We start from the raw sequence: 13,870 nt of genomic DNA on the forward strand, positions 1-13,870 counted from the left end.
CCATCATGGTCAACAAGAGTCTGAAATGCAGTACTTGGATGCAATCTCAAAAACGACAGAATGATCTCTGTCCGTTTCCAAGGCAAACCATTCAGTATCATGGTAATCCAAGCCTATGCCCCAACCAGTAATGTTGAAGTAGCTGAATGGTTCTATGAAGACCTATAAGAACTTTTAGAACTAACACCCAAAGAAGATGTCCTTTTCATTATAGGGGACTGGAATGCAAAAGTAGGAAGTCAAGAAACACCTGGAGTAACAGGCAAATTTGGCCTTGGAATACAGAATGAAGCAGGGCAAAGGCTAATAAGAGTTTTGCCAAGAGAACGCACTGGTCATAGCAAACACCCTCTTCCAACAACACAAGAGAAGACTCTACACATAGACATCACCAGATGGCCAACAATGAAATCAGATTGATTATATTCTTTCAAGCCAAAGATGGAGAAGCTCTATACAGTCAGCAAAAACAAGACTGGGAGCTGACTGTGGCTCAGATCATGCACTCCTTATTGGCAAAGTCAGACTTAAATTGAAGAAAGTAGTGAAAACCACTAGACCATTCAGGTATGACCTAAATCAAATCCCTTATGATTATACAGTGGAAGTGAGAAGTAGATTTAAGGGACTAGATCTGATAGACAGAGTGTCTGATGAACTATGGACGGAGGTTCGTGACATTGTACAGGAGAAAGGGATCACGACCATCTCCATGGAAAAGAAATGCAAAACAGGAAAATGGCTGTCTGAGGAGGCCTTACAAATAGCTGTGAAAAGAACAGAAGTGAAAAGCAAAGGAGAAAAGGAAAGATATAAGCATCTGAATGCAGAGTTCCAAAGAATAGCAAGGAGATAAGAAAGCCTTCCTCAGCAATCAATGCAAAGAAATAGAGGAAAACAACAGAATGGGAAAAACTAGAGCTCTCTTCAAGAAAGTTAGCGATACCAAGGGAACATTTCATGCAAAGATGGGCTCCATAAAGGACAGAAATGGTATGGACCTAACAGAAGCAAAAGATATTAAGAAGAGGTGGCAAGAATACACTGAAGAACTGTACTAAAAAGATCTTTACGACCCAGATAATCACGATGGTGTGATTATTCACCTAGAGCCAGACATCCTGGAATGTGAAGTCAAGTGTGCCTTAGAAAGCATCACTACGAACAAAGCTAGTGGAGGTGATGAAATTCCAGTTGAGCTATTTCAAATCCTGAAAGATGATGCTGTGAAAGTGCTGCACTCAATATGCCAGCAAATTTGGAAAACTCAGCAGTGGCCACAGGACTGGAAAAGGTGTTTTCATTCCAATCCCAAAGAAAGGCAATGCCAAAGAATGCTCAAACTACCACACAATTGCACTCATCTCACACGCTAGTAAAGTGATGCTCAAAATTCTCCAAGCCAGGCTTCAGCAATATGTGAACCGTGAACTTCCAGATGTTCAAGCTGGTTTTAGAAAAGGCAGAGGAACCAGAGATCAAATTGCCAACATCTGCTGGATCACCGAAAAAGCAAGAGTTCCAGAGAAACATCTATTTCTGCTTTATTGACTATGCCAAAGCCTTTGACTGTGTGCATCACTATAAACTGTGGAAAATTCACAGTTTTACAGACCACCTGACCTGCCTCTTGAGAAACCTATATGCAAGTCAGGAAGCAACAGTTAGAACTGGACATGGAACAACAGACTGGTTCCAAATAGGAAAAGGAGTACGTCAAGGCTGTGTATTGTCACCCTGCTTATTTAATTTATATGCAGAGTACATCATGAGAAACGCTGGGCTGGAAGAAGCACAAGCTGGAATCAAGATTGCTGGGAGAAATATCAATAGCCTCAGATATGCAGATGACACCACCCTTATGGCAGAAAGTGAAGAGGAACTAAAAAGCCTCTTGATAAAAGTGAAAGAGGAGAGTAAAAAGTTGGCTTAAAGCTCAACATTCAGAAAACTAAGATCATAGCATCTGGTCCCATCATTTCATGGCAAATAGACGGGGAAACAGTGGAAACAGTGTCTGACTTTGTTTTTTTGGGGCTCCAAAGTCACTGCAGATGATGACTGCAGCCATGAAATTAAAAGACGCTTACTCCTTGGAAGGAAAGTTATGACCAATCTAGATAGCATATTCAAAAGCAGAGATATTACTTTGCCAACAAAGGTCCATCTAGTCAAGGCTATGGTTTTTCCAGTGGTCATGTATGAATATGAGAGTTGGACTGTGAAGAAAGCTGAGCACTGAAGAACTGATGATTTTGAACTGTGGTGCTGGAGAAGACTCTTGAGAGTCCCTTGGACTGCAAGGAGATCTAACCAGTCCATCCCAAAGGAGACCAGTCCTGGGTGTTCATTGGAAGGACTGATGCTGAGGCTGAAACTCCAATCCTTTGGACACTTCATGCGAAGAGTTGACTCATTGGAAAAGACTCTGATTATGAGAGGGATTGAGGGCAGGAGGAGAAGGGGATGACAGAGGATGAGATGGCTGGATGGCATCACCAACTTGATGCACATGAGTTTGGGTGAACTCCAGGGGTTGGTGATGGACAGGGAGGCCTGGTGTGCTGCAATTCATGGGGTCGCAAAGAGTCGGACACAACTGAGCGACTGAACTGAACTGAACTACAGCTTCATATCACAATTAATTGGCTTTTTAACTCCTTATTAAAGTTCTACTTAGCACTTAACATTCATTTTTAACAAAGAGAATTATCAATTCATGAGAATGCAAGAATAAGCAAAGATCAACAGAATGACCTAGAGGTGCAGATGAACTGAAGTCTTATAGGCTCCTTCACCAGTTAAGTAACGAACTCAAATTTGTGTTATTGTAGTTCAAATTTGTGTCTCAGGAATATCACAAACTGCTCTCTATCACATGGTCATTTCTAGGTTACAATGATCTATTTCTATGTTATTATGAATAACTGAAACTTCAATATTTACTGTGAAATTTCCAAAGGCCTAATGTATATGGTTAAAATTCATATTACGAGAAGTAACTGACTCCTGGTTAAGATTCATATACCGTATATCACCAAATGGAACTATGTGAGGCATTAATGTTAAAGAATACTTTTAAATCAAAATATCTCAATGGGACTTGTTATGAAATAAACGTACCTTTGCTTTCTGTAGCGGTGCCATACGACAGCACATTACAGCTGAACAATGTCTACAAACGTCCATAAATAGCTTTTCATGCTCCCTGAGTGCAAGAGACAAACTGGTCCCGTCTACCACCAGACCATGCTGAATGACATGATCCTCTCTAATCCTAAAAAAAAGAAAATGATATCCTCTGTAAGACATGTATAAAGCCATAGTATTTACATTTATTTAGTAAACAAAATATTCTTACTGAAAATTGGATAATTCACCCATAGACTTCACCGGTACAAAACTGACATGTCAGGGAATAGAGTTCTACCATTTGACAGTTAAGATTAAGTAGAATTGAGAGTGATTGATATGAAGAGTAAAATAGATGATATTCAATTTTACAATGAATTGATATATATGAACTCCGGGAGTTGGTGATGGACAGGGAGGCCTGGCGTGCTGCGATTCATGGGGTCGCAAAGAGTCAGACACGACTGAGCGACTGATCCGATCTGATACACACACAGAAACTATATTTTTTAAAATGTGAATTGTGACACATAATCTGAGGATATTCTCTCAAACTGTATAAAAAATCTTAGAAAAATAAAAATATAACTAGTTATATATTTAGCAAGTTCTAATTTTAAAAAATTTAATGAAATCAAGAATGTTCAGGAAAATTTACAAGCTAGATTCACTGTATATTTAAGTAGCAAGGCAAGGAATGAAGAAACCATCAATTGTCTCTTGATATTTAACCCTACAATGGAGTGTAATGCCAGGTATTACAATGGTGGAACATGGATAACACCTCTCTTGTGGGCATACATGATACTGAGGACTATTTCAAAACATGGTCTAATTATTGGCAGTTGAGAGGACTATTTGTGACAAGAAAGAGAAAACAAGTATGTTATCATAATCAGTATGTTATTGCATCAGTATGTAAATAAAGTATATTATTGAGCACACTATTTTGTTCAGCTGCTTCACCCCACTCCGCCTTTGGTAATAAGAACTTCTCAGTGAAAGAAGCAGTGTATAGATTTACATTCTGGAGCAAGCTTATGCAGTTGAAGGCCAGCACTCAGAGTAGCACTGTGTTCAATTCAGCAAAAGGAAAATACTACAGTTCACTACTGGGTTCATAGTATAGCAGGACTGCTACTGAGAAACATCCATACATTTTCATTTTATTTTTTTTTCTCAGTTTTATTGAGATATTATTGACATATATGTAAGTTTAAGGTATACAACATGATCTGATACACATATATACTGCAAAAATGATTACTACAATAGGGTTAATACCTCCATCTTTTCATGTAAAAACTTTTTTTTGGTCTGTAGTGATAAGATTTGAGAGCTACTCTCTTTACAATTTTCAAATATATAATATAGTACTGTTAATTACAGCCACCATACTGTACATTAGATCCCCAGAACTTATTCATCTTATATATAAGCTGGAAGTTTGTACCTCAGATTATCACCTCCCCATCTCCCCCACAGCCCAGCTCCTGGCAATCACCATTCTATCACTGTTTTTTTTAGATTTCACATATAAGTATGTGTTTCTCTCTGTCTGACTTATTTTACTCAGCATAATGTTGTCAAGATTCATCCATGTTATCACAAAAAGCAAGATTTCCTTCTTTTTTATGGGTGAATAATATTCCTTCATGTGTGGAAGGAACATCACATTTTCACTGTCCATACACACATTAATGGATATTTAGGTTGTTGCCATTCTTGGCTATGGTGAATAATGTTGCAGTGAACACAAGTGTGGATCTCTCTGAGACAGTGACTTCATTTCCTTTGTATAAATACTCAGGAGTGGAACTGCTGTATTACATGGTAGTTCTATATAAAATTTTTTCCATACCATTTTCCATAGCAGCTATTCCCTCAATTTTTAAATGATAAGCAAGAAGACTATTAAATGAGCGACAAGTTATGAAAACTAAACATACTGATGATTTTCAGTCTCCTAATACTTAAATTTTTTCTGTAAGTTAAAATGATGTCTTCATAATATGCCTAGTAACTAGTGTTGCACTGTATAGTAAGTGGAAAGCAATGAACATTTTACAATATAAACTTAAAAAAATGTATACTTCCTTTATCAATTCTCCAATACCTGAAATCAGCATCTAAAATGACTATTTTTCCTCTCTGTTGGCTGAACTTACTTGGCAACCCCTGCTATCTACAGACATTCAGTGTAAGCACTGCCTGAGCACATGGTCTCAGAAGCAGAAGTAGCCAAGAGTAGGACAGATCAGATCAGTTTTCCTTGGGAACATTCCCAAGGCACACTAAGTTAGGTTTTTCTCTGGACAGGGTTCATAAATCAGCATACACAATCCATGGTGTAACATTTATGCAATATGGAAAAGCACCTCATAGTTCTGGCACACAGTAAGGTAGCATCTGCTTACTTCTGTAGCCTCATGTTTCAATATTTCCCACATCCTCTCCCATCTATTCCATTCCCTGGCCATAGTTAGCTACAATTGATAGTATCAATTGCCTGAATGAGCCTCTCAGCTCTGGGAATTTGCATACATGGGCCACTTTGCTTCTTGGTGTTATTTTCTGACAAGTTTACATCTCAAAACAGGAGACAACACAGTCATGAGTTCCAATGTACAGAGTTCTAATGTACAGAGCTGTTTCAAGGATAAACTTGGGCTAAGTTTCCCTCTTTGGTCCACAGACAGTTCTCTGTTCTTGCCTTTGTTACAATTCAGTTGTGATGGTTGTGACAATATATTTACTTCTTTTTTTCTGACACATTTTAAGTATTCTGGGAATAAACAACACACCTTATATGACTGTCCCAAATGCCTACATAGGAGACAATCAATGTGTTTTTGAAGGATTAGATACATACACTAAAGCTTTCAAAGGTATGGAATTCTTTTGCTATATCTAAGATTTTTAGAACAGATACTTCCTGAAAGTCTGTAAATCAAAATCCTATTGACTTATATGGTTAACTCAGAAAACATATTTCAGGAATTCCCTGGTGGTCCAGTGGTTAGGACTCTGTGCTCTCACTGCAGAGATCTGGGTTCAATCTCTGGTTGGGGAACTAATATCCCACAAGCTTTGAGACTCAGCAAAAGAAAAAAAGAAAAGGAAGAAAATATATTCCACTAAAATGGTATCTCTGAAACATACATTTCACGTACCAAGCCTAAAATTAATTTTAAGGTATAATATTCACTTTATAATACAAAATATAATACACTTTTGTACAAAAAGGGAAATGAACAATACCCATGATCTTAACAGACTCACCAGCACATATATAGAAGACTTAAAAATATTTGAAAATACAAATAACAATTATCTTCAGATGGCTGTATTATATTACTATTCATCATATCTTATTTTCAGTGCTTTTAAAATGAGTATTTATTACTTTTATAATCAGGAGTAATATTTAAGAAGCAAATGATTCTGAACAATTAGTTTGTATATTTTAGGGAGTTTTGAACATTATGCCCTTAAATGTTTAAGTAGCCACAATAGTGTTGGCATTGCTTCAAAACCAGTGTCATTAACCTAAATCAACCACCTTTTTGAGCTCAAGCAAAGACCTTTCTGAAAGTTGTACTGTCTCTTTAAAACGAATTGCCAGTCCAGGTTCTATGCATGATACTGTATGCTTGGGGCTGGTGCACTGGGATGACCCAGAGGGATGGTACGGGGAGGGAGGAGGGAGGGGGGTTCAGGATGGGGAACACGTATATACCTATGGTGGATTCATGTTGATGTATGGCAAAACCAAAACAATATTGTAAAGTAATTAACCTCCAATTAAAATAAATAAATTTATATTAAAAAAATAAAACATTCCTTAAATAAGCTTTTCTCTGATAAAATCCAAAATTTAGTATCACATCAATCCCTGCATAACAAACATAAATAAAGCACTGAATGTACAGTGACAACTGTGGCCATCATCTTTTCATATTTGTTTTTCTGCATTAATATCACAAGACTGCAAAGACAAATACCAGTAGGACATCTCAGATACCTACATACAAGTAACCCTCATGCTTACACTGAAGCACTCCTATTTAAGGTAAAAAGAAAAAAAAACAAACAAACAAACTGGGGATCCCCTGGTGGCTTAGTGGTGAAGAATCTGCCTGCCAATGGAGGAGACACGGTGGGGGCGGGGGGGGGGGAGGGGGAGAGGTTGATCAATGATCTGGGAAGATTCCACAGGCTGCAGCTCAACTAAGCCTGTGCACCACAACTACTGAGCCTGTGCTCTGAAGTCCAGGAGCCACAACTACTGAAGCTCACATGCCCTTGAGCCCATGCTCTGAAGCAAAGAAGCCACTGCATTGAGAAGCCTGCTCACTGCTAGAGAAAAGCCTGCACAGAAATAAAGACATGCAGCATGGCCATAAATAAATAAAATTTAAAGAAATTGTGTTAAATGAGGGCTCCTAAAAAAAGTTCTACCTAAAGAAGCAGATATAGAGAAAAACAGAACAAATTAAGAGCATATATACTCATGAAAGTATCTTTGAACAGTAAAATGCATGTGCATTTCCCAGTCTGGTCATGTGAACTGTATCACTGGTTGGTAAATGTTTTCTATACAGCACCAGAAGTAAATATTTCAATTTTAAGCTTTGCAGGCCATGAGACTAAATTGAAGATATCATATAGGTTCTTACATTACCAAAGAAGAAACAAATTTTGATAAAAATTTTAAGTAAAAAAATCTAATAATAATCATTAAATATAATTTTAAAAATAATAGAACAGAAATCTTTTTCTTGTTAGGGGAAGAACATTTTAATTGGGGTTCAAAGTTCATGTCCTCTATCAAAGTCAGCTGGCACATGTCCATCTGTTAATGCTGATCTGTAATGAGATTTTACATTACAAAAGAACCATCGGTAATGAGATTTTTAGTTCATATCTGATTATATCTGAAACAGGCAGTATATTAAACCATATCGTCACTGAATAATAAACATAATGCGTTGCCATCTAACTTGATAATAAAATAATCAACACTCTACTGTGCTTTAAGAGTATGATATTAAAAGTCCATTTTTCTTTTTATGTTGGACATGACAGTTAAATACTGACAATAAAAATATACCAAACTGCCATACAGCAGTGTGGCACAGAAAACAATGAGCTATAACTGTGTCACTGTGATTTGCAGTGTATCAAACAGCAATGAGAAATGATAAAAGTGCTCTGTCCCAATTACTCAATTGTGCTGTTGGAGCACAAAAGCCTTTGCTGATGTGTAAATGAACCAATGTGGCTCTGTTCCAATAAAATTTAAGTACATTAAATTTTTAATTTCATGTAATTTTCACACTATGAAATATTACTCTTCTTTGACTTCTTTTTCATCCATTAAAAAATGTGACTACCCATTTACCTTCAGTCATCATGTTCTGAGATTGCACCACCCCAATAAAGGAAAAGAATCCACCTGCCAATGCAGGAGACACAGGAGACCCAGGTTCCATCCTTGGATCAGGAAGATCCCCTGGAGGAGGAAATGGCAACCCACTCCAGTATTCTTGCCTGGGAAATCCCAAGGACAGAGGAGCCTGGCGGGCTACAGTCCAGGGGGCTGCAAAGAGTTGGACACAACTGAGCACACAGGCATGCAATAAAGAATTAACAATAAGGAAAAAAAATGTGAAAGTTATTTTGAGCACATGGGCTGTAAAAAAGGGCAGTGGGCCATATTTGGGTCCATCGGGCAATAGCTTCCTGACCCCTGAACTCCATGATGCAGGTAACTATATTCTTACCTTCTGGCAAGCTGCCCCAATTTTTCAGCACATTCACTGTCTGATTTCTGGTTTAAAAGTTCAAGGATGTTCATGGTTCTGTGAAAATGTCCACATGACAAACTCACACTAACAGCTGTTTCATGTTTATCTCCAGTAAGTACCCATACTTTGATACCAGCCATTCTCAATGCTTCAATAGTTTCTCGAACTTTATCTTGTAGTCTGAAAACAAAAGAAACACAGAGAATACTTTTTTGACCAAATTTTAAGTGTAAACCACATAGTACAAGTAGGGTAATTCTGAACTCCTTAACCTAGGAATGCTACAGTATAGTAAAACAACCGACTTTTTTTCCCACTAGGGAAAAAACAAGAATAACCCAGATCAGTGATCACCTGGCTAATACAAAATCTACAACTCTATGCTGACACATGTGTCACAACGGGCATTCCTGAGTTGTGGGGCATTTGAGGTGACAGATACGAATCACCTGGGTCAATACTGCCTTGATGAGAACATGTATGCATTCTTACAATTGTTAAGTTTCCTTCCTCTTCATTTTGGTGACAGATACTACTACTGTAAACGTATTTGGTTTTTTGAAGCTCACCGGGTATTAATATGCTGGAGCACTATGTAAGCTTAAATATAAAACCTACAACTTTGTATTTTAAGACTGTACTTTGAAGTTGATTTTTATAAAACCAACTAACTATACAGTCTTCACAAACTTATTTCTTAAAAGTCTTAAATTTCAAATTAGGAGATTTTCTTTTTGATAAGAAAATCTCTTAAATCAGTAGTTCAAAAATCAGACTGCAGACAATAAAGTTCTACATAACCTCAGAGAATCTCAGAAATCTCACAAGGACCACTGAAAAGTAAATGAAACACTAGATCTTAAAAAAAATGCAAACACCTTAGATCTAGGTCGTAGAAAAAAACCTAACAATATACTTAATTTGTAGAATTCAATAATTCAAGAAAGTGAAACATACATGGAGAGAGAGGCTAGGGAACAAAGGCAATGAATAAACAGATGGCATGGAATTCACAGGCTAACAGAGAAGAAAGTCTTCAAATAAGTAACTGTAATATACTGTCACAAGGACAACAGCAGAAACTACCTACAAAACATGAAGGCTTCCCAAAGAAGAGAATTTTTAATAGTATTAGGACTCAGGAAAGATCTTCCTAGAGTGCGGGTAATATATGAACTATAATTTATGAATGGGTATTCATAGATGGATAAGAGAAAAATGATCCAGGCAGAAGGCACAGCTTTACAAAGTGTAAAAGGCAAAAATAGAACAGTTTTAGTTAAAACAGTCTTCACTGTTGTTCAGAAAACAAGACAGTTTGGTACTGCTGAAATGTAAAGCAGAAGGTGGCAATGGCAGGAGGTGAGGCTGGAGAATTAAGCAAGAGCTTAAAATCTTTGAATGGCACACGGAGTAGTTGTCTAAAAACTCAAAACTATACATGGCTGGATTCTATCAAGTATTTCAGATAGCTGACTAGGACAAAAATTATATGTATGGACTGGGAAAAATTAAAGCTTTAACTTTTTATTTTAAATACATTAAGTCACTATAAAATGTTAAAAGTGGAGTTTGTCATGTATTACAAATATTTGGTTAGAAAAATTCTTATGAGAAAAATTTCATTGACTATTTATCTGATACTTACTTGTCTTCTACTGCTGTAGCTCCCAGTAATATCAGGTCTTTCTCTATGAACTGGAAGACACCTGCCAATTTCTCTTCCCGTTGCTGCAAGGCAGTCCTGGCTTCAAATAAACGTCTATTTATTTCCTCATACTCTTTAGATGTAAATTGCCTATAGGCCATACAAAGAGTTCTTAGCCCTTTCTAAAAGAGAAAAATTAAAGACAAAATTGAACGAAAATAACTAATGGGGAATCAAAAAGTTATTGAAATAAACTGAGGATACCATTACCAAAAATTAACTATCAAATTTAAAAATTATCATCATCTAGTGACAGGAAACTGTTACAAAACCACAGTCATCTGAATTGTGGGATACATATTATCATAGCTCTTTCAATTTCTGATGGGTTCTTAAAAAGTTGCTCATAATAATTAAGGTCACTGAATTGTACAACATTACAGAGCCTAGACATGCTCATAAACATGATCTATCTGTAATTTTAGAACCGTTTTTTACCAGGAAAGTAAAAAGTTCTACAAAGGTACCTTCAGGCCAATCAAAAGAGGCAGCACTAGGTTCTACTCTCTTGTTTTAACCACTAAAAATTTACTTTTATCTACTTAAAAAAATTTTTTTAAGCAAAGGGGACTATAATTTCCTGAGGCTTCATGGTATGACAAATTCACAATTCAAATAAAGAAGACTGTAAGGTGGTCATTATCAACCAACCAATACTTTTCTAGAGTCACAGAATGAATGATTTTTAATTGTATCATTGTATCTTCACTGGTGATTTGGAATTATACAAAACTTAGGAATACATGTTTGATTATCTGATTGTACCAAGGATCAATTTTTCTTATGGTATTAATATCTGAAAGTTGGTATCTAACTCTGAAAGCTTATAAAAGTTCTTTTTCTTACATTTTCCTCACAAAAACCCAAAATAAAGATTCTAATAAAAGGACTCAGAAAGGAAAGGTTTTAAAATACTATATGACACTACTTCAGTTCAGTTCAGTTGTTCAGTCGTGTCCGACTTTTTGCGACCCCATGAATCGCAGCACGCCAGGCCTCCCTGTCCATCACCAACTCCGGAATTCACTCAGACTCACATCCATCGAGTCAGTGATGCCATCCAGCCATCTCATCCTCTGTCGTCCCCTTCTCCTCCTGACCCCAATCCCTCCCAGCATCAGAGTCTTTTCCAGTGAGTCAACTCTTCGCACGAGGTGGCCAAAGTAGTGAAGTTTCAGCTTTAGCATCATTCCTTCCAAAGACATCCCAGGGCTGATCTCCTTTAGAATGGACTGGTTGGATCTCCCTGCAGTCCAAGGGACTCCCAAGAGTCTTCTCCAACACCACAGTTCAAAAGTATCAAGTCTTCGGCGCTCAGCCTTCTTCACAGTCCAACTCTCACATCCGTACATGACTACTGGAAAAACCATAGCCTTGACTAGACGGACCTTTGTTGGCAAAGTAATGTCTCTGCTTTTGAATATGCTATCTAGGTTGGACATAACTTTCCTTCCAAGGAGTAAGCATCTTTGAATTTCATGGCTGCAGTAACCATCTGCAGTGATTTTGAAGCCCAAAAATATAAAGTCTGACACTGTTTCTCCATCTATTTCCCATGAAGTGATGGGACCACATGCCATGATCTTCGTTTTCTGAATGTTGAGCTTTAAGGCAACTTTTTCACTCTCCACTTTCACTTTCATCAAGAGGCTTTTGAGTTCCTCTTTCCTTTCTGCCATAAGGGTGGTGTCATCTGCATATGTGAGGTTATTGATATTTCTCCCGGCAATCTTGATTGCAGCTTGTGCTTCTTCCAGTCCAGTGTTTCTCATGATGTACTCTGCATATAAGTTAAACAAGCAGGGTGACAATATACAGCCTTGACGTACTCCTTTTCCTATTTGGAACCAGTCTGTTGTTCCATGTCCAGTTCTAACTGTTGCTTCCCGACCTGCATACAGATTTCTCAAGAGGCAGGTCACTACTTAGTAGATTTCTAAATATTGGCTTTCCTTGATTTACATATGACCTATATTTATAAACACCTGTTTCTCTTAAATAAGTCAAGAGACTATCAGAGTTATAAACAAATGAAATTAATTCATTCCGCAACAAGTATTTGTTGAGTCCCAGCTTAGTGAAAGCATTGTTCTAGATATTAAAATGACAGAAAAGTAGAATATCTTTGTTCTTACAGATGTTACAGTGTGGTAGATGAACTAGACCATAAACAATTAGAAAATAAGTAATGGGAGAGAAGAAACTGTAAAGAGGCAGATGTATAGAGATAAGTATGGAGCAAACATTTACAGAAATGCAGAAATGAGAGATCATGAAGCTCTAAGACTGAGATAGAACTGCTTAATAAGTTTCCTCTTCACATGAACTGTAGCACTTTATTTTTGTAAGATTCTCCTACATTCTTTTATTAAGAGGGACATAAGTCACATACCATAATTCACTTTAAAGAGTACAATTAGCTGGTCCTTAGTGTACTCATGAAGTCATGCAATCATGACTATCTGATTCCAGAACATTTTCATCACCTTCAAAAGGAATTCCATACTCATTAGCAGACGCTTCCCTTTTCCCCCTTACTCCAGCTCCCGGCAACTACTAATCTGATTTCTGGCTCTATGAATTGGCTTATTCTGGATTTTCATATAAACAGAATATGTGGCCTTTTGTGACTAGCTTCTTTCACTTAACAAAGGAACATCATTTCTTTTAATGGCCAATTAACACTCCATTATACAGATAGGACACTGTTTAATCCATTCATCAGTTGACAGACATTTGGGTTTTTCCATGTTTTTAGCTATTAGGAATAAAGCTGCTACAAACATTTGTGTCCAAGTTTTTGTTAGATGTATATTTTCAATTCTATGGATGTATACCTTGACTCATATAGTAACTCTATATTATTCTGTGTTGCACGAGTAACTGTAAAACTATTTCTAAAGTTGGCCATATCATTTATATTTCCATAGCATGTATGAGGGTTCCAGTTCTACACATTCTTGAGATTTTTTTGTATAACCCCCTCCGTTTTTTTGGCTGTGCTGTGTGGGAATCTTAATTCCCTGACCAGGAATAAAAATCTGTGCCCCCTGCAGTGGAAGCAAGAGTCTTAATAACTGGACCACTAGGAAAATCCCTCCTTTTATAATGCAGCAATTTGAGGGGTCCTTAAAGCCATAAGTACTCTGGCTGTAATAGGTTCAAACAGAAGATATATGTTTGCAGGTTAAAAGGTCAGTATTTAACCAAAGAATGAGGA

The 13,870-nt window shown here is 37.1% G+C and overlaps 1 protein-coding gene across 5 annotated transcripts in view; it reads right to left on the reverse strand.

The window, feature by feature from the left end:
- Nucleotides 1–13,870, reverse strand: part of ATP11B (ATPase phospholipid transporting 11B (putative)) — a 121,607-nt gene that overhangs the window by 45,626 nt on the left and 62,111 nt on the right. For all 5 annotated transcript variants that reach the window (XM_002684898.7, XM_024995395.2, XM_059888420.1 and 2 more), the window contains 3 exons: nucleotides 10,591–10,772; nucleotides 8,919–9,122; nucleotides 3,124–3,277 (listed from right to left, as the gene is read on the reverse strand). In XM_002684898.7, the coding sequence (XP_002684944.2) occupies nucleotides 3,124–3,277; nucleotides 8,919–9,122; nucleotides 10,591–10,772 (540 nt within the window). The remainder of the gene's footprint in view (nucleotides 1–3,123; nucleotides 3,278–8,918; nucleotides 9,123–10,590; nucleotides 10,773–13,870) is intronic.

Source organism: Bos taurus, chromosome 1, assembly GCF_002263795.3.
Source record: "Bos taurus isolate L1 Dominette 01449 registration number 42190680 breed Hereford chromosome 1, ARS-UCD2.0, whole genome shotgun sequence".
NCBI lineage: Eukaryota > Metazoa > Chordata > Mammalia > Artiodactyla > Bovidae > Bos > Bos taurus.